The sequence below is a fragment of the Ovis aries genome, chromosome 11 (assembly GCF_016772045.2).
Source record: "Ovis aries strain OAR_USU_Benz2616 breed Rambouillet chromosome 11, ARS-UI_Ramb_v3.0, whole genome shotgun sequence".
Lineage (NCBI taxonomy): Eukaryota > Metazoa > Chordata > Mammalia > Artiodactyla > Bovidae > Ovis > Ovis aries.
The window spans coordinates 24,513,207-24,534,739 of NC_056064.1; the positions used below are offsets into that span (position 1 = coordinate 24,513,207).

General features: G+C 45.8%; 1 protein-coding gene and 1 non-coding gene across 3 annotated transcripts in view; both read right to left on the reverse strand.

Annotated features, from left to right (window-relative positions):
- ZZEF1 (zinc finger ZZ-type and EF-hand domain containing 1) overlaps positions 1–21,533 on the reverse strand; it is a 93,467-nt gene that overhangs the window by 17,878 nt on the left and 54,056 nt on the right. For both annotated transcript variants that reach the window (XM_027975117.3, XM_042255540.2), the window contains exons 28-43: positions 20,591–20,684; positions 19,140–19,608; positions 18,348–18,512; positions 17,819–17,938; positions 16,958–17,119; positions 15,018–15,147; positions 13,206–13,344; positions 11,186–11,351; positions 10,328–10,590; positions 9,036–9,205; positions 6,903–7,053; positions 5,357–5,496; positions 4,731–5,008; positions 3,772–3,946; positions 3,126–3,258; positions 934–1,133 (exon numbers count right to left, since the gene is read on the reverse strand). In XM_027975117.3, the coding sequence (XP_027830918.1) occupies positions 934–1,133; positions 3,126–3,258; positions 3,772–3,946; positions 4,731–5,008; positions 5,357–5,496; positions 6,903–7,053; positions 9,036–9,205; positions 10,328–10,590; positions 11,186–11,351; positions 13,206–13,344; positions 15,018–15,147; positions 16,958–17,119; positions 17,819–17,938; positions 18,348–18,512; positions 19,140–19,608; positions 20,591–20,684 (2,955 nt within the window). The remainder of the gene's footprint in view (positions 1–933; positions 1,134–3,125; positions 3,259–3,771; positions 3,947–4,730; positions 5,009–5,356; positions 5,497–6,902; positions 7,054–9,035; positions 9,206–10,327; positions 10,591–11,185; positions 11,352–13,205; positions 13,345–15,017; positions 15,148–16,957; positions 17,120–17,818; positions 17,939–18,347; positions 18,513–19,139; positions 19,609–20,590; positions 20,685–21,533) is intronic.
- TRNAK-CUU (transfer RNA lysine (anticodon CUU)) lies at positions 299–371 on the reverse strand. The gene has a single exon. It is a non-coding gene; the product is annotated as a tRNA-Lys (tRNA).

The window sequence follows — 21,533 nt, forward strand, 5'->3', positions numbered from 1 at the left end:
CCCACAAGTCAAGGCTTCCCATCTCCATGTTAGTTACTGCCCAGCTCTTCAACTTGTCTGCCTTCTCTCACCCCAAATGCCAAAGTGAAGTCGCTCAGTCGTGTCCAACTCTTTGCGACCCCATGTACTGAAGCCTACCAGGCTTCTCCATCCATGGGATCCTCCAGGCAAGAATACTGGAGTGGGTTGCCATTTCCTTCTCCAGGAGATCTTCCCAACCCAGGGATTGAACCCGGGTCTCCCGCATTGTAGGCAGACGTGTTACCGTCTGAGCCACCAGGGAAGTCAAACTAATCATCGCCCAACGTGGGGTTTGAACCCACGACCCTGAGATTAAGAGTCTCGCACTCTACTGACTGAGCTAGCCAGGCTACAGATAAATGCAAGTGAAAGTCCCTCAGTTGTGTCCAGCTCTCTGCGACCCCATGGGCTATCCAGTCCATAGAATTCTCCAGGCCAGAATACTGGAGTGGGTAGCCTTTTCCTTCTCCAGGGGATCTTCCCAACCCAGGGATCGAACCTAGGCCTCTCTCATTGTAGGCGGATTCTTTACTAGCTGAGCTACTGCTTAAAGATCCCATAAGATGTTACTCTCCTTTTTTCTCCCTGTAATGAACCAGAGGGAGCTGTGGTTCAGAGGGAAGCGAGAAACTGTTGTCAATTTTTCTTCTCATCTTCCAAGGTTATGTGCCCATAAGGTAGTAGTACCTGGTTCCATGAGGCAGGACTGAAAAATTACAGAGAACCAACTACTGGGAAAATTCTGTTTCTTCCTTAATGATATCCTTGTGCAAGGCCCCAATCATTTCTAAAAATAATCAAGATCCTATGATCCTATTCATTGAAATCGGATGATACTTCCTTCTAGTTAATACCCTGCAGGTGTTAGATCACAGCCAGACTGATTTGCAAATGGAAGAAACTCAACATTACCTTTAGCGTTTTATATAATCCTTTGAGGGCCAGGGATAGGACCCAAGTTGCTTCCACTGCCTCGGGACAATGGCTGTCCATGCTGGTTTGCAGAAGGTGACTGGCAATAAAGGCAAAGTGCTGAGAGTATTGGCTTAGCTGGGCCTGGGAGTCACTGCCTTCCTGTCCTCCTCCTTTCTGGACCAGTTGGTAGTCCTTCACTGAAGGATTAAGAGAAAAATCTTAAATGTAGCCAGAGAAAAGAGACACATTTTGTTTATTAATATTTTGGCTATACCGTTTATAGGATCCTAGTTCTCTGACCAGGGATTGAACCCAAGTCCACAGTAGGGAAAGCCCCAAGTCCCAACCACTGGATCACCAGGGAATTCCCCAAGAGACACATTTTGAAGAGTAACAGAGAATTATGGCTGACTTCCCAGCAGAAACTATGAAAGCCAGAAGAAAATGGATCAATATCTTTAAAATATGCTAAGAAAAAACTCTCAGCCCACAATTTTCTACCCAGAAAAATTGTCTCTCAAAGACGAAGTCAAATCACTGATTTAGATTTCCACCTTAAGAAACCAGAAAAAGAAAAAAAGAGCAAATTAAACTCAGAGCAGAGAGAAAGAAAGAAATTAATAATGGAAAGAAAGAAATTAATGGAACAGCAATCAGAAATAACAGAGAAACATCAAGGAAACCAAAAGCCAGTCCTTGGAAAATATCAAATAAATTGATAAATCTCTGGCTAAGCAATCTATGCAATGAAAAAGAAAAGACACAAATTACCAAAATCAGGAATGAGGGAAGGCAGCTTATACCCCATGCTAGGTTCAGAGAAACTAAAGACGTACATTTTATAAGACCTAAATTTGTTTCATAAGTGAATGGAGAGATGTACCATGCTCCTCAATCAAAAGACTCAGTATTGTTAAGACATCATTTCTCCCCAAATGAATCTACAGATTCAATGTTATGTCAATCAAAACCCTAGCAAGTTCTTTAATAGAAACTGATAAGCTGATCCCAAAATTTAAACAAAAAGACAAAGGAACTAGACTAGCCAAAACAATTCTGAAGAATAACAACAAAGTTGGAGGACCTGATTTCTCTCTCAACACTCAGGAGAAATCTATAACACTCAAGAGCTTTCTTCTGGTGGCTCAGTGGTAAAGAACCCGCCTGCCAATGCAGGAGACTCAGATTTGATCCCTGGGTCAGGAAGATCTCCTGGAGAAGGAAATGACAACCTACTCTAGTATTCTTGCCTGGGAAATCCTGTGGACAGAAGGAGCCTGGTGGGCTATAGTCCCTGCGGGTCACAAAAGAATCAGACTAAACAACAACAGTCCAGACAATATGGCATTCAAGTAAGGAGAAATATACAATATATAGATTAATGGAACATAATAAAATCCATAAATAAACACCAAGATATATGGGTCAATTAATTTTCACAAAGTGACCAAGATGACTCAATGGAGAAAGAATAGTCTGTTCAACAAATGATCCTAGAACAGTGAGATTCACATGTAAAAAAATAAAATAAACCTTGACTTTTACATCAAACTGTATACAAAAACAGCATTGACAGTGCCTAATACTGAAGCTAAATGATAAAGCGGATTATTTCAAGAGCAGAAGAGGGCTCATAATAATAAGACACTCCAGATCATTGGGGATTTGGCAAATTAAATCAAAAGGGCACTTTATGATATACTTTCACTGTCCTATTGATGAAGTTACTCTACATTCCTGTAGCCACCATATGTTTAAATTACCCACTAGAAAACAAATGATACTCGCAAATGGAAAAAGTAGATATTCAGAATCTAAACATCTGGCCAATCCTAAAACAAAGAGTCATAACAACATAGAAAGAGCCTTCAAAGCGATCCCAACTCAACCACATCATTTCACAGATGAGGAAAAAGAAGTTACATGTCACTTCAGTTATGTCCAACTCTTTGCAACCCTACATGGACTGTAGCCCACAAGGCTCCTCTGTCCAAGGGTTTCTCCAGGTAAGAATACTGGAGTGGGTTGTCATGCCCTCCTCCAGGAAAAAGAAATTCAGAGAGCTATAATTTGTTTGTTTGTCTTTTTTTTAATCCATGTGCAGGGGCAAGAACAAAGATATTTTAACTGCTTATAGTGTATACAGAAAATTTGCTCTGATTCTTAGATAAAATAATTATGCTTGGGACCTGTTTTCCTCTTCCGGGTTTTGACATCAACGATCACAGCTCTGTTCTTCTCAGTAAAGTGCTTCAAGATGATCACATTATGTGGTTCATTGGCATTATCCATATACACACAGCGGGTCCCCACACAGAGGACCTAAGCACGACAGAGAAAGAAGAGGAAACTCAGCAGCACATAGAACACAGTCTCTTTTGCTCGTGCCGCTGACTTCAACAGGCAGTCAGGGTCAGGATTCTTCCCTTCTACAAGTCCAGGGTTGGCACAGGCCTGGCACAGAACTGGTTTAAGTGCTTGCTGAATGAAGCCATGTTTTCACAGTCTTCATTGTTCCAACTAGTTGAAAATTAGAAATGAGATCAAGCTGAAGGCCAAAGTGAAGAACAATCATACTTTGAAGTTCTCTGTAACTTATTAATAGGGTATTAAGTACCTATTATTCAAAGCCAACTACTGGCTAATAAAATGAGTCAAATGGCTAAGCTGTTAAAATGCAAGTTGAACAAACCATCCCAAAATCTTGAGAATATACCAGTACTGTAAAAGCAAATTATGTAAGGGAAGAAAAAACTCCACAGGATATATGCTATAGGGACTTTGGTATGTCTGATGAAGACAGGAAGAGGAGACCAGGCCTTCAGAGAGGTGTACCTGGGGGAAGCCAACCAGCACCAGCAGTGTGAAGATGTTGGTGTGCTTCAGCTGGAAAGGCAGCTGCTTGATGCAGTGGTCTGTGAAGGTAGCAACGACGTCTCGCCACAGAGGGGCGCTGTTGAGCGACCGCAGGATCTCCGCCATAGAACACGCCCAGTCCAAGCCCACGCGGCTGGAAGGCAAGAGCGCCGTCAGGGGGTGGTGCACAGGCTCCAAATGCAATGCACCAGCTCACCGCACTCCAAGGCAGACCCATAAACATGCCAACCAGCCATTCACTGATTAGTTTAAAAACTACCACAATGATGCTTTTCAGAAATGATACGTGGGGGGAAAATAATCAAGATTTGTACTTATATACTCAGTCTATCGTTAAGGTTTTAAAAATCTCTATAAATGGTCACACATGTACACTTATGCACACTCATATGCATCCACAGAAAAGAAACTTGGAAGGAAATATATTTTAAAAAGCACCAGGGAGTTCCCTGGTGGCCTAGTGGTTAGAAGTCTGGGCTTTCACTACTGTGGCCTGGGTTCAATCCCTGGTCAGGGAACAGATCTGCAAGGGGTGGTGAGGGGCAGGGCTGGGTAGGGGGAATAAAATAGCACCAGACACACTGACAAGGTGCAAGGCATTGCTTTTATAATGAAAACAGATCTAGTCTCAAAGCCTGCACCTATTACTCTCAGGAAAAAACAAACCAGAATATATATCACTAGAGAGCTGAATCAGCAGACAGAACCCAGGTGGCAACAGCTGTTCTAAGGTGGGTTTTAAGTACAGCTTTAATATCAGTTGATAATGTTGCTAATAAAACTAATTCTAGTCTCACAGAAGAGCCCTAGACAATACAGGGGCAAAGACAGCACCGAAGCACACTGAAATTAATCAACTGCCAGATCAATGACCCAAAGAAACGAACACCAAGGAGGGATAGAGTGGGGGTGGCTACCTGTCTAGACACACAGCCCCCAGGCTAAAGAGCAGGTGGGTGGTCTTCCAGCCGTCCGGCACGACTGAACTGTCCCCAGCTGCAAACAAGTTGTGTTTGGCTGAGAGGACCTTGGTCACGGCAGCATCTACCTCCACTGGTAAAAGGCGGATGATTAACTGGCCGAGGAGACCCAGGGTGAGGTGGTAGGTTTCATTCAGGTGGCCTGCGTTTGAGATGACGACCTGGAACATGAGCGGGAGCACGTGCTCCAGGTCTATCAGGGGGACTGTGGGATCCTGTTAAGAGAGGAGAAAAATCTGTTCAATAAGACATCTAGGTAACCACACCAACCAAACACTCCATTGTCTTCATGTATTATTTATAACTGGCCTGGTGCCAGGAGAATTATGCAGTGTCTTTCACAAATGGCTTAGGTACAATTGACTGTAAACTAAACATTCTCAGGCATCATCTTACAATCTTACTTCCAATTCATATTCTTATCCCAGGGATATACAGATGACCGCAATTAATATTTCAGTATATGGCTTTCCAAAAATTTTTTTTATGCATAATACTACCCTCTCATGCACTCTTTCTCCTTTTATTTTTCCTTTCTCTCTCTCTCTCGTTTTGTCTCTTACCGAGTTTAAGGGAGGTAGCATGGCTGCTAGTAATCCCAAAATCCTCTTCTGGGAGCACTCCGCAAACACCTGCTCAGGGCTTGGAATAACTGCCTTTTCCTCAATGGGCTTCTGGGAGGATGCTTCTGAATTTTCAGCATCTGAGTTGTAAAATAGCAAGCTATCAGATTTTGCCAGGTTCCGTGCATGTATGAAGAGGCAGGTAAACCACTGTACTGCCCTGTGCCACTAAAGCATCAAGTCGAGACTTTAAAAACCTATTACTGAACAAGTCTTACTCAAGGAAGCCTGTCCCGATCACCCTGTTTTAATGTCGAGCCTGCCCTCCCATCTCCCCAAACCCCTCTGCCCTCTCCATTCCCTGCTCTTTTGTGCTCATGGCATCTAATCACCTTTTAAAACACCATATCCTTTTTTTACTGGTTGGTTATTGTTTGACTTCCCTTCTAGATTCCCCCTCTCCCCAGTAATGTATCACAAACACCTAGAAATGTTTCCGAAGCACAGCAGCTACTCAATAAATCCCTGATGGCTAAAGCAACTGTACGTGACCAGGATGCTGATTCTCTGATGGGATCAGACAAGAGTGGGTTTTGATGATCTGGACTGACATGGAGTGTCAGACCGCTTCCTGAACTTAAGTCATGATCTGCAGAGATGAGCATCAGCCCCTTCTGGGACACGGCAGGACGCTGGGTGCTCAGCCCTGCCTCTGTCACAGAACGGGCACGAGGGAAGGACCCTGCCTCCCCAAGGAGAAGGCTGACGTTTGCTGCCAGTCTACTCGGTCCATAGCACCTCCATCTCCTGGCTCTTCAATCGCCCTGCAACACAGCTCTGACCTCGCTGCCATTCCCAGCAGGCAGCCCAGGGCCTCCACTGCAGGGTGCAAGCACCCCTCCACTTCCCTATTTCAGGGCTCCCACTCCCTCCCCGTCCTCCCTACACACCTGCCCCACAGGCTTCTCCCTGGATTCCTTTGGGGGTTTCCTCTCTGGGGCTTTGCTCCTCTTGTCCTTTCTGCCCTGGGTGCCCCCCCCACCCCCGCCCAACAGATCCCAGCACTTCTGAGGTCACATGCAGGCCTTCTTTACAAGGGCTTTACGTGGACACAACCTGTTCAAGCTGGATCCCCATCACTGCTACCACCCACTCAGGCCTCTCTTCTGGACAGAAGCACATCTCACCTCAAATTACAGTTATATGTACCCCTGTCTTAAACCCTCCCAGGCTGCAGGCCTCATGAAGGCAGGAGCTATGCGTCCATTTGTCTGACCTGGTCCCTGCTTCATCCCCAGCGTCTAGCACAGTGCTTGGCACACAGAAGGTACTCAGTAAATCAGGAAATAAACAAGATAGGAAATTAGATAAACAAGATGAAGCAAAGATGACTTTCAAAGTGGTATCAGTACTATCTGAGACAGAACTGAGAAACCATGCACCCTTGGGTGCTAATCAGTTACCAACTGTGTGTAAGAGATAACTCAGAGATGGGTATATATACATTTTAAGATGAAAGAATCAAGGTAATTGTCAGAGTTTTTACCTGGAAGTCCGGTAGGTGTGCAGGCATCTGCAGGTGAGTCTGAAATTTGAGTCAGGCAGGAAGGATCCTTCCTTAATGATATACCTTCACTGGCCTTACTTCTCTGTTTGCAATCTAAAGGTCTGAATTCCTTAGGAGCATCTCTCTTCCCCTAAAAACAAATTAGAGAGTGAGTAAACTTTTATATGAAAGAAATTTTTTTACATTCAGACAATTTAAAAAATCACTAGCCAAGGACTTCCTTGGTAGTCCAGTGGTTAAGAATCTGCCTTCCAGCGGCTTCCCTGGCAGTGCAGTGGTTAAGACTCCACACTCCCACATTCCCAGGGCAGGAGGCGTGGGTTTGATCCTTGGTCAGAGAAGCAGGATTCCACTCCCACGCAGCACAGCCAAAAAAAAAAAAAAAAGAATCTACCTTCCAAGGCAGGAGATACAGAAACTGCAATTTGCCACGCAGAAGACTTAGAGAGCGAGCCAGGGGCAGGGTACCCTGCGTGCACACAGCTACTGATTTTAAGAAGACTCAAAAGGTATGGATATCTCAGGAATAAGAAGAATGCCCTGGGGGTTCCTTAGAAAAAGGCTGATTCCAATCCCTAGGCAGGGAAAGCCTAAGATAAGCCTGAAACCTCTTTTTGTATCAAAAATTAAAGAAGTGCTCAAAGAATAGTCAAGACATAGCAAAAGACACAAAAGCCAGCTGGAAGGAGCTTCCACTGGCCAAACATGGGACAACCTGAGCATCAAAATCCATAGTAAAAACTAGGATTTTAATTCACTAAATTAAAAAATTCAAGTCTATTTTGATAAAAATAAGTGAGTAAGTAGATACATAAGGAGTGCCGTGCTGACTGGTGGCACATTATAAGATGCTGGGGGCTCACAAGAAGATATGATTATTCTCAGGCTCAAAGGCGAAGAGAAGACTGCTGATTTACCCTGACCCTGCTGATGTTTTCCCTGTCCCACCACAATCTGTGGATGGGAACAATGCTGCCTGGAGAAGGGGTTTTGTGGTCAAAACAGGCTTGAGGGTTATTACGTCGCCTGTCCTTGTGCTGGCTTTCTGGCTGAACGAAGCTAATGGAATTTTCAAGCTTTTGCCATCTCTGCTTTTGTCCTCCTCTAAAAGACGATAGGATCCCAAGGAAAGATAAGCACCAATGGGGATCCTTCATGACAGAGACAGGGGACAGAAACAGCAGCAGCTCCTGAGGCAACGCCGGGGCGCTGACGGCACCGACTCAGGCTCTGAAGGCAGCGTCATGGAGGCTCTGCTCTTGCACAAAACGATCTTCAGTGTCACTGTCGCAGGTTCCATCTGGACCCAGGAAGGCTTTCCTTCCACTTCAACAAGCACAGGTAAACTCTTATAAACTACCATGTAAACTACTTGGTAAGTACCAAGCACTTAGGATCACCTATTTGTTAACTGAATATAAAAGTGGTTTCACGTATATAGTGTTCACCACGGGCCAGGAAGAAACCAACCTCTTTAGGTGTGTAATCTTACTCAGTCCTTATAAAAACCACAGGAGGCGGGGAACAGGAGTAGTGTACACCGACAGAGCTTACCATGAACGCTGCTTTAAGCACTCTGTGCATTTACTTGCTTTTGGCTGCGCTGGGTCTCAGCTGCGGTACTGGGGGGTGTCTGTTTTGGCATGCGGGCTTCTCTTGAGTTGAGGCACCGGGGCTCCAGAGCCCATGGATTCTACAGTTGTGGCGTGAGGGCTTCTCTCTAGTTGTGGTGCACAGGCTCAGCTGTCCCATGGCATGTGGGATCCTAGTTCTCCAGCCGGGGACTGAATCCATGTCCCCTGCATTGGCGGGTGGATTCTTAACCACTGGACCACCAAAAACTCCCCTGAGGACTTTAGACATTAATTCGGTATGTGTGATGCATGTAAATCCTCACAACAACCCTAAGGGATAGCTATTATTATTCTCCCTTCATTTTACTGATAAGGAAACTGAAGAGATGTGGTGATGTACCCAAAGTCAGACAGAACAGGGACCCACACCGCGGCAAACTGGGTCACAAACCTGGACCCTTCACGTCGCTGCTCCGCTCCCTGACATGACATCTCTGGGATCACCTGTGACTGTGCACAAGAAAGGCCTCTTACTTACACTGCGGTGCCCAGCAGGGCCTGCGTGGGCCGGCTCCGCGGCAGCCTGCACAGCTTTCTTCTCTGGCTGCTCCTCTGACGTCTGGGTGGGCACGGTGACTGGCAGGGCCTGGTTTTCTGGAGGAGAGCCACCATCTGGCAATACACCAAGCAGAGCTAGAGCTTTAAGACCTAAATGTGGGAAGCAAAAAAGAGGATGGTTGAAAGTTTTATAAGAGGGTTATTCCCTGCAAATGCCATAAATCACTTTACTACCATATGCAAAGAGATGGCTGAGCTTTTCCACAAGCTGAACCAGAGTACTCAGTCCAGTCCTCTCCCCTCATCCCACACATCTACTCAGCTCCTGACTTCAGACACTAGAAGTTTCGATAGCAGGGGACACCTGTGCTTTATTAACAACACAGGACAAAAGATACAAGAGGACTGCCTGTTTAGAAAATCATAAACATGAAAATTTTATAGAGCCCCATACAGCTAGATTTTTAAGTTCTCCCTGGCAAACAGTTAACAAGACAGATCTGAAGGACCAGTATCACCCACCGCTACTTCAGCTGAGTCTGACTCCCTCACGTTTACTAGAATGAGGAGTTGGTCTGTTATTCTGGAAGGAATTTAAATGTCTCAGGAATTTAACATTCACATTATTCTTCTCCTTGGCACCCCTCAGTAAAATCAAGTCATCTAGACATTTTATTAGTCAAACTAATTTCATTATAAATAGCTCTCATTTAGAACACAGTTGTGTGGAAGTGGTTCTGCACTCCAGGTTTTTTTTGTTTTTTGTTTTTAAAAAAGGCTGAATTGCTTTGGCAAAGTTAAGTCTGGTGTATTCAAATAATTTATCCCCAAACATTAAGAGTTTTAATTATTCATTTTTTTTCTCACCTTCATGAAATATTTTAGAGAAATTAAATACTCCTTTAATGCCAATGTTTCTCTCAAATGCATATGCAGATTTAAAATTAAGTTCCGGGGGGACCTCCTTGTTGGTCGAGTGGTTAAGACTCTGACTTGCCAACGAAGGGGGTGCAGGTTCAATCCCTGGTTAGGGAACTAGATCCCACATGCAGTGGGCCATTGCCAAAAGATTTAAAAAAAAATCAGTAACAATATAAAAAAATTTTTTTAAATTAAATAAATAAAATTAAGTTCCACTCCATGGTGAGCATCTCTTGTGGAAAACTGGATTTTGACATCTCCACACTGAGCACTGCGTTTCACTTCTGCTGCGGCTGTTCCTCCATGAGCAGTTTAGGGCTGGTTTGGTTTCCAAGCCTAAGGAATACCTACCTTTTCCCTGGTGAGCCTTCATCAGACAGTCCCCGACGAGCTGTAGGCACCGGCTCCGCAGGGTAGCGGCGCTGCTGCGGACCTGTGGGTCCAGCTTTTCGCCGTCCACGTCCTCGGCGCTGGCCAGGTGGGCGCTATAGAGAGCCAGGGCAGCGAAGAGCAGCCAGGAGTAGTTGTGGATGTAGGGCTGGATGAGCCTCTGCCGGTCGCTGATCCGGATGGTCACCATTGGATGGGCAGTGATGCTGTGGGTAGGCAAGTGGCTGCAAAGGCAAGATATTTTTAAGGCCTGAAGGCCCTTGTGAGTGTCCGAAAAGGAGAATGGGGCCTCAGGGGACGACATGCACGGTCACAGGTGGGCATCAGTTACCTCTAAGGCTGTTACTGAAAATTTAAAGATAGATTATTAGCCCTCTCTTCAGAAAAATTAATGAACACAAACACTGCACAATCCACTTCAGGATTTCACAACCCCTAGAAGACTGTCCATGGAAACCAAGTGAAGTAAGACTTCCTTTTTGTGAAGCTTACACAGGGTACGCTTATAGCATTTTGGTAATGTGAGGAAATGCCCATAATTTTTTGAGATGGATATGAAGTATGTAGGAAGGAAATAACTGAAGGTCTGGAATTTGCTTTAAAATACTTTTTAACAAAGCAGAAGAAAAAAAGAAAAATCGAAGCACACACAGCAAATTCTTCCTAATTGCTGAGTCTGGGTAAGGGGGACATGAAGATTCATTGTACTTCTCTTTTTACTTGTGGGTATGTTTGAAATTTTTTATAAGATTTTTTTTAAAAAAAGCAAATGAGTACATGAAAACCAGTTTGCTGGGCTGGAGGTCACGTGAGACATACCCGTAGGAGTATTTCTTGGCCGCGTAGCATCCATAGCACAGGTCAAAGTCATCGCATACATTGCAGTGCATCCTCCGGCCTATGATCAAACCCTGGCAGTGGTCACACGTGAACTCCATGTTGACCATTTCGTGGTCATCTCCATGGCCCTCAGGCTTCACTCCACCTGGGGGAAGCACAGCAGTGTGAGGTGGACTGGGCGAAGGGCTCTGAGAAGGGCTGGTTTCCAAACCCAAACCAAACCCAGAGGCAGAGTTGCTCCCAGCAGATCGCTCAGGATGTCAGGGACCACAGGCATCTTTCAGAGACTGGTGCATTCTGCCCAGTGGTTCTCAGCATACAAATGATACTCTTGGCACAGAAACTTCTTAGCAGTGGTACCATGGGCTGACTTCCCTTTTTCAGTGCAATGTAGAGCCTGATCAAATAGATCACCAATTCCCATTATGACCTCCATTTGGCAGCACAAGTCCTCATGCCAATTTTTAAGGCATCTTCCATGAACCCTCCCCAGACAGATCTAAGCATCTATTGGTGTATTCTTGTTAACAAGCACTGAGAACTTATCAGGTATTTGCTTTTACTTTTTCATTCCCGAATCATAGGTGAAAAGAGACTCCATAACCCCAGACCCACTGAGTGAGAAAGACTGTGAGTCATGAAAGAGACTGACAGCTCTGGTCTCCTTCTCTCTTTGAGTCCGGTGGGTCTCCAAGCCCCATCACACACTCTGCTGAATGTTCCTCACCTCTGACCCACTTCTGTTCTCACGGCCAGAAACCTAGTCCAGGCACGAATTCCCTTGTCACTACTGTGATTTCCTAAAGGAAGCTCTTACATGGACAGCTTCCTCTAGCATAGCTCTGATCATGTTAATATCCTGCTGGCAAAACTTCCCCTTCTGTTTGTAGACTCATTCAAATTCCTGAGACTGGCATCTCTGGATCCCATAACCTGGGCCCAGCTTGTCTCAATCCATCACTCAGCTGTGGACATCTGCAGAAGCTCACTCCTCTGGCCCTGGACTCGCTCAGTCTTAGGATGACACACTCTCCACTGCTAACTTTCTTTAAAGCCCGATTCACATTCTTAGGGGCTTCCCTCATAGCTCAGCTGGTAAAGAATTCGCCTGCAATACAGGAGACCCCGGTTCGATTCCTGGATGGGGAAGATTCACTGGAGACGTGATAGGCTACCCACTCCAGTATTCTTGGGCTTCCTTGTAGCTCAGCTGGTAAAGAATCCACCTACAGCGTTGGAGACCTGGGTTTGATCCTTGGGTTGGGAAGATCCCCTGGAGAAGGAAAGGCTACCCACTCCAGTATTCTGGCCTGGAGAATTCCATCAACTGTACAGTCCATGGGGTTGCAAAGAGTCAGACATGACTGAGTGATTTCACTTTCACATCCCACCTCCTCCACCAGCTTTCCTTCAACAGCAGCCTTCCCTCCTTCTGAACTCTCCCAGAATAATGTGCACTGCTCATCTGTAACTCAGCAGAGACACTCCTATCCTGGAATACACCTTGCATGAGCGGGTCCCGTCTCCTGCCACAGCTGTAAATGCTTCTGGGACAGGGGCTGTATTTTATACAGCCAGGCGATATGCACACTAACAGCACTCAGCCGCTTACTACTGTCAACCTGCTTTGTCTCAGCACCTGTGAAGTGAGAGGATTCAAGAATTTCTGAAGTTTGCTTGTGTGTATTTTACTTCTATAAACAGCCTGATTCAGAGGGCAAAATCATTTTCTGAAAACTCAACTGGATGGACATTCACTGGTGCTGAGAGTTTATCAAGTGTCTACACACAGTGAGGTGGAAGGTGGAAGCTTGTCAGGTAACAGAGCTCTGGAGTTTGTCACTCAGCTGGGGAAGTGAGGTTATATTTGCCAACAAGACAGAGAACCCGGCTGGGCAGTGTTGTCACTGTACAGTGGAAGGTTAAAAAATGACAAGATCACAGAAGATAGAAATGCTTCTTCCTCGTGGGGATGGCACACTCAGGCTGTGAAGTTTACCTAGGAAGCAAGTCTTGCAGAGATCCATGTCGCTGCACTGCAGACAACGGTAGCGATGCCAGGGGGCGATCTCATCACACCCATCACAGGAGATGTCCACATTTAACAGGTCACAATAGCGAGCAATAAACATGTGCATCTATAAGGTGAAATAAAACACAATCAACCAACAGACTTTAAATGTGGCCACTATTCATTCATCAATCCATCCTTCAACAGCTACGTAAAACACTCCAGGCATTGTACTAGGCGCTCAGATTGGGAGACTAAGGAGCTCAGTGTCTAGCTGGGAATTCCCTCAAATAAACAGATGACAGCATACAGTATGATGTATGGACAGCCAAATTCAGGAGGCTGAGAGAGCACGTGGAGGTTTCTCAAAAAGAATTAATTACTCAGGTGAGACCTGAGGGGCAAACAGGCATCGGCTGGGTGGAGATGAAGGTGATGAGCATGTGGGATAAAAGCAATAGGCAGTTCTATGGGAGACCACAAAAGGATCAAGCCGGGGGCTTGTGCACTTGGAAATAATTCCTAATGTAGAGCACACTATGGAGCCAGGCTAACCGGATACAGTTAGAAAGGTTAAACTGCAAGAGGCTGGGATGGATGAGTAGCATGATCAGATCTGAGCATTCCGAAAGCTCCTCTGGTCACTGAGTGAGAATGGATCAGAGTGGGCAAGACTGGAGCCACAGAGACTGACCCTGACAGAGGCTATTAGAGCAACCCCCTGACTGCTGATAAGGGCAGGACTGGGCAGAAAGTGAGACAGTGAAAGGGGGGCAGATCTGAGCGGTATTAGGAGGCACAAGTGAGGAACCTTGGGGGCTGGCTGGTTACGGGGGCCAGCGAAAGCCAAGGGTCAAGAACAACATCCAGATTTCTGGCTTGGGTACTTGGCTGGACAAGAGTCGGGTTCAGATACAGCAAACCCTGCAAGAGAAGCACTGTTTGCTGGCACTTTAGGAGAAAACTTTTCTGGGAAAGACTAAGGGCCCTGTGTCATGAGCAAACAGTTTTATTGCAAGGTCCCTACAGGACGGTTTATCTTTATGGCCTGGAAATAAGGGACATAAATCACCGAGTCAGCATACAGCAGCAGAATACAGCAGATATGCCAAGCCACCTTAGGACTAGAGAATGGCTCCCAATAAGGTGTTAACATACAAGAGAGAAAAATCACAAAGGCCAAGGTGGTGTGTTCGATCCGAGCACCACAGAGAAGCTACATGAGCTAGGTAACTGGCACACAGTAGGCATATAAGCTAAGAAAATGCATGCATCTGAGGCAGCAGACACCTGGCGTAGTGTGGTAGTGACAGATAAAACCCCAATGTGGAGACAGACGTGGCAGGCTGGCTGAGCCTGATGACGTGTGGGAATCAGGTAGCTGATTCTGCGCACATATGCGGCTTCCATGCTCACCAGGCGACCTTCTGACTGAAACATGCCTTCCTGTGTTGCTTGCCTACAGGAAAAGTATGTACCAAGGACACCAGAGTCCAGGGCCTTCAGCAATTCTGTTTCTTACTGTAAATTATAAACTGGCACCTAATTATTTTACTTCAGCCTCATGAGCCAATTTCCTGTGAATCTAGTTCTAGGCGAGGGAGCCACTGCCTGATGTGGCCAAGCCAGGATTTAGGACCTTCGGGTTAAAAGACCAGGCTCAGCGACAGCCACTCACTAGGGTACTGACTGCCCCATGCAGCCCTCTCAGGAGAGAGCCTGCTGGCACGGCCCAATGCAGACTTTCATCTCCAAACTCCCAGCAAATCACTTCAGATTACCCTCGTTGAGAGATCTTACTTTCCTCTGCTTCTCTGGATCTTCCTGGGCTATTTTTTCATACCAGGCCTCAAACATGCCATCCTGACACTCATCCATCCATTCTGAATTCTGCTTTGCATCAGCAAGCTCATCTTCTTCACTCCATTGGCTGAAAAAAGGACATAAACAGAGAAAAGCATGCCTCTGCCAAAAATCAAGGTAAGTGCAGGTTAGCAGACTCTGTCCTACTGGTCTAGTACCCAAGACTCTTGGAGACTTCTGAGGGCAAGAGGGCAATCTGGTTTTCAAAGCTCCAGGGTTTGCCAAATGTTTGATAGATACATACCAATAAAAAAGGGAGGAGGCCCTTCCAGAGCCTACTACAATGGGTGAGGAATTGGAGCTTGAAAGGTTGTACCTTCATGGCAAAAACCCACTCAACAACCATTTGTGGTGAACCTGCGATGTGCCAGGCACCAGAAAACTGGTCTGAACTGGACATGCTCAGCACACCCGAGTGGCAGCAGCATGAGAAGGGAGCCAGGAGACTCCAGGGTCTCGGCTCTCTCGCGGGCTGCTATAAGACCTGGACATGGCACTCGGCCCTGGTCCTCAGTTTCCTCAGGTTTAACAAATAATCTCAGGGATTCCTCTTAGATGCAGAAGTATAGATTTTCATAATTTCAGTCAATAGCTTGTTTCGGCAACTGGAATTTTAAATACAAAAGCATATGCTCGACAGAAAGTGCAAAGCATCTACCAACTGACAGAGACACATCCATTTGTTGACATGTTCCAACTAACTGATTCTGGGGCTACTCACACTGAGCTTTGGGCCAGGGGCCGTGGGAACTGGTGGGGAAGGTGCAGTCCCTGCTCTCAAGACTGGCTCATGGAGCGGCAGGTGAAGCTTGAAACAAGGAGCAGACTGATAGCTTAAAGCTGACCATCCACCCCTTCCTCCTATTGCAGGTCCCCTCCCTCTGCCAAGAGTGCCCTCTGGCAGCAGGGCAATGGCTGAGGTTTGGTAAATGAGGAGATCACATATTCTATCTCCTTTCTCCTACTTCTGAGAGAGGGAAAATAGGTGTTGACTCAGATCTTTCATTTCCTCCTAATTCTCTCCTCTTGCTCTTCTTTCCCCTTTCTCCTCTTTCTACAGACATGTGTGATTAATGTGTAAGTGGACTTGAGTAAGGTGGAAAGACATTCATTAGATGTGGAAAGGAGGAACTTCCCTGGCGGTCCAGTGGTTAAGAATTCGCCTTCCAAAGCAGGGGATGCAGGTTCGATCCCTGGTTGCAAAACAGATCCCACAACCCACAGGGCAACTAAGCCTAAGCTGAAACCAGAGAAGCCTGTACGCCACAATGACAGATCCTGCCTGCTTCAAAGGAGATCCCGTGTGCTGCAACTAAGACCTGATACAGTCAAAAAAATATTTTTTAAAATAATAATAATATAAAAGAATAAGTGGAAAGGAAAAAAACCCAAAAAACCTTTGTTACTATATTTTCCCCTCATACCTTAAGTTCTTACAATGTACAAGAGGTTATAGCGGCTGGAAATCACACACACAGAACAAAAAACTACAGCAAAGGATTCTTCAATTCAACAAGCTCTGAGGATCTCCACAAACAAGGAGGTTCCTCATGCTGAGTTCACAGCACCACTGCTACCAACTTATACACACCACCATGCCCCAGACACCATGCTGAACACTGAGGAGAACTCTTTCATTCTTCACAGCAATCCTATAAGGTAGATACTGTGATTACCTCCAGTTCTAAAGATGAAGAAACGGAAGTACAAAGGAGTTTAAACAGTTGTCCGAGGCCATCCAGTGAGGGTGTGGCAATGCCAGGATACCCCTCAGAGAGCCTAGCTCCAGGCCTGAGCTCTAACCCCTGTGCTACTGCTACGACCCCTGACCTCCAGGAGCGCCTGAAGAGACGGCAGACTGCAGATTGTGTCCTTACCTGATCACACTGTCATGGGCACTTATGTTTTCCTGCGACATTTTCATGAGGAGATCTGGTAACTGAATGTCAACAAAGAAGGTGAGATCACTGGGTTCCCAGCCCATGTCCAAAAGGTGCAGCAGGGCCGTCTGGATGCAGGACAGGGCAGGCAGCAAGGACCTGAAGAGGCCGTGAAGGTGAGAGTTACCAAAGCTGCCCATCACCCATGGGGATGACAGAGACAGTGGGAGTCAGAGACGGGGTATGTCCATCAGTGGAAAGCCGAAGGGAACCCCAGACTGCTGGTTTGGGTTCCTTACGATATCTTTCCAAATTTCTCAGACTCCATACAAACCCTCTTCAAAGAACATCTGAAGCGAAAGAGTTCTGAAAGCATCAAGCAGCAAGGTTTCCACCCTGCCAGGACTACCACGGGAGACATTTTACAGGAAAGGCCTGAGTAACACAACTCAGCTCTGATCAACAGCAAGATCAGGGCCAGCCACAACGAGCCCGGGTCACGCCGCTCAGGCGTAGAGAAGAGCCATTTGATTTAAGGTTTATGTCTACACCACTTACTATGGACGAGACTCGGGGGTGGCTTTCAAGTTTTTAAAACTGAGATAATGGGTTACAGATTCTTAGATGAACCAAGACCCATTTGCTTTAAAAACCTGTATATACCATAGAGAAAAAAGGCTAGGAGAAAATATACTGATAAGTTAACATTAGCAACTAGCTCTAGATGGCAAGATGAGGGGTTATTTTTATTTTACTCTTTGTGCTTTTCTGTATTTTTAACATTAGACATGCATTTCTTTAAAAGTCAGAAAAAACGGGAATGATTTTTCTCTAGAAATCATATTAAACTCTCTATACCTGTCATTTTTGCTATTGAATCCTTTGACTGCTTTGACCAAAAACAGAACAAACTGATAGTAAGTGTCTCGAATTTCTTTGTGTAGATCTGCGCCACAGCCTTCCAGGTGTCCAAAATAACTAGAAACAGAAGACATGACCAGTCACTTAATGGCCAAAACATTTACTTAATAATCATTATTCCTTACACGAAAAGAGCGAAGAAGCAAGCTAACGAAGTGGTGGAGAAACTTAAATAAATATAACAAGTGCAGAAAGTGAGCAGACAGAACAGCAATGACTCCTCTGCTTGTGTCAAGAAGGCCACCCACTAGGAGTAAAAAAACCACCCTTCCCACCACTACCAGAGTGCCTGGTACTATGTGAAGTATTCCTTACAAATGTAATCCTCTCTTCTTATCTCCATTTTCTTGACATATTTACTTGGGTGTGAAAGAAGCAGTTCAGGGCTTTCCAGGTGACTCAGTGGTAGAGAATCTGCCTGCCGAAGCAGGAGACATGGGTTCGGTCCCTCGTACTTTGGACTTACTTGGTAAACTCTTTCTGGCAGGTGAGGAGTTCCAACAGGAAAAGGATGTAAGGTGGGTGGAAGCAGTGAGGCTGCCCAAGGGACTCCGTACAACACTGGATGATCCTCAGCACCTCGAGGATGCTCCAGGCTTGGGCCTTCCTCAAGGAGAGAACCTTTACAACACTGGAGACAGAACTCAAGTCAGGAACATCCAGAACACTCGCAAGCTCGGGCAGAAAGAAAACAGACCCCCGCCCAGAGTTCTAAGGCCATATTAGTAAAAAGGAAATACTATTGTGAGGTATCTTGTTTGCTACTTTTAGTCATTACTCAGCAATATTACATATCACCTCACTGTTTGGAAGCCCAATGACTCACGTTAAACAATTAATTGATTAAAAAGGAACTTTGCCTCTGTGCTAAACAGGACTAACTTCAGACAGGAAATTAAAACATGCAACACTTCCAGAGGTGTAGGCTCACTGACAAGTAATGTTGTCAGAAAACATCAAATCCAAAATTTCTCCCAGGGTTAAAATAAGACAGATTTATTTTGGCAGCTACCAAATGTTTCTTTTTTTTAAATCCAAATAGTACCTTACTGAGATATAATTTACATAAAGCATAATGTACAAATCTCAAGTGAAAAAAATATCTTTTTTTTTTTTAAAAAGCTTTTTTCTTGAAGATTCTAAGACAAATCTTGGTCTGTCCTCCAAGCAGTTAGTATTTGCTCATTTTTATGAATAACATGAACTTCGAGTCTTTGATGAAACTGGACATCTGCAGGTGAAAAGAGAAGGTGCTCACCTCTCGTGGGAGAGTGACTGATCTTTAATGAAGTCCATGAGGTCCTTCAGCACCGGGTACTTCTCTTTCACAGTGGGCGCCGGTCTGGCTTCCTCCATCGAGCGGAAGGAGAGCAGCCGGAGTCGCCCCCGGGTGAAGGGAGGCCGCCGGGTGGGAGTGGAAGGTGACGAGGGCTCCTCTGCTGGGACAGAGGACACTTCCAAGGCAGGAGGGCCACTGCTGGGGGCCAGCGTGGGCTGCACGTCCGGGCCGGGGCTCCGGTCTCCCGCAGTAGGGGGCGCTGCTTCGGTGGGTGACGCCGAGGCTTGGAAATGCTCTTCCACCACAGAGCTTGTTCTCTGGCGCTTGTCCAGTGGCTGCAGGTGATCTGTGTCATCCACGGCCACCGACTTGTCACAGCTTTCTTTTGACCCTCCACCCGTGGGCAAAAATGTCAATAGCAGAAGACTCTTCTGATAACACTCTTTCGCTGAATGTGAAAAAAGCAATAAGGAGAATGAAAAAAAAAAAGTCCAAATGAAACTTGTTGCCTACTTTGGAACTGAAAATAATCTACTTAAAGTCTACAATTTAGGACAGGAAATACCTCCAATAATACAGGGATGTACATGTCTACCGAGAGAAGAGAATCGTATTTTCTCTCATTATACACGTCAAAATCTAACACTATCAGCACACTTAAAGTTTTATTGTGTATATTTTCACACATATTAATATAATATAGAGAGAATAGTATAAGGAATCCTCCATGTACCCCTCACCCAGATTTAACAGCTATCATTTCAAGGACAGTCTTTCCTAATACCACCACCCCCACCCCCCTGACCCGCCACAACCCCCTGGGTTATTTCCACGCAGATCCCAGGCATCACATTATTTCCTCTGCAAAATCTTCAATGTATTTCACTAAAAAGAGTTTTAAGCAACAACATTACCAAGAAACGCACACTTTTTGAAAAACATAATGAGCTATAGCTCAAAAAGCACTTGGTGCCTCCTAAGAGAGGTATTTTTAAAAAAGGCTCCATGCGGATCATACTAATGAACAACTGGGCTTCCCTGGTGGCTCAGATGGTAAGGAATCTGCCTGCAATGAAGGAGCCCCCAGTTCGATCCCTGGGTTGGGAAAACCCCCTGGAGAAGAGAATGGCGACCCACTCCAGTATTCTCACCTGGAGAATGCCATGGACAGAGGAGTCTGGTGGGCTACAGTCCATGGGGTCTCAAAGAGTTGGACACAACTGAGCAACTGATGCACACACACAATGAACGATTAACAACTGGCACTTCCCTATTTGTGACATGTTCTTGGAAAAGACCTTTAGTGCCTGTGTTACCTTCTCTAGGTAAACACAGCTTCAACTAAACTAACCCAGAAGATGGGTCGCTGGTTTCCTATGAAATGGGAACGGAAGGCCCAGAGATAGACGACAGCTGGAGCCGGCACTCACCCAGGCTCTCGGGGTTTGCCTCAGCAGCTTCTGGCCCGCGCTGATCTTCTGCCTCACTCCCCAGGTTCATCAGGGACTTCTGCTTCATCTCTAACTGGGGGAGGGTTTGAGCCACATTGTTACGTTGTCCAGACAGGGCAGGAAGAGCAGCCACAGCAAACTATTAACACTTCAAAAGCACACAGTGTTGAGATCCCAGAGAACTTTATAGCCCTATGGTGAGGACACAGGACCGAACTGCTTTCATTTGTCCTAGAAATAATCCAGAATTTGAAGCTGCTTAAAGGTCTATCTGCAAAACTACCTCCTTTTCAACTATGTGTTATATGGGAGGGATTTGTAACCATGATCCTATTCTTTAAAAAAAATTCTAGAACGCTGGAGATGGAGGGGCCCTCACCTAAAGCTAACCTACTAATAAAGAAGTGAGGTTTTGGTTAGGACTAGCCTTTAGGACACTGTGTTTCCACTGTAAGTGGCATGGGTTTGATCCCGGGTTGGGGAACTAAGATCCCACAAGCTTTGTGGTGTGGCCAAAAATCACACATCCAGTTTGCAGCAGAGGTTGAAATAAAGCTTGATCTCTATCCTGCTCTGAAGGTGAGGCTGCCTCTAAGTGACACTAAGACTGCTGGGCAAAGAATGGTGCTTCTGGCGCCAGCACAGGCGACGGTCACAGTGTGGGCCACAGTGCTGACAGCCCAGGCAGAAAGAAGACCAATGATGCATGGAGACCAGGGTCTTCAGAGAGAAGGCTGGCATCTTGTCCAGTCACCAGCAGTCTGTCCTGTGCTGAACCAGGAGCATAGTCTACGATATGCTTTGTCCCAGCTCCCAAACCCTTTTCACTTCGCCTGTCTGTGGGAGGGAGTTGACTTTATCAGACACAGTTTCTTTAACTGCGGGAGGAGAAGGGGGAGACAGAGGATGAGATGGTTGGATG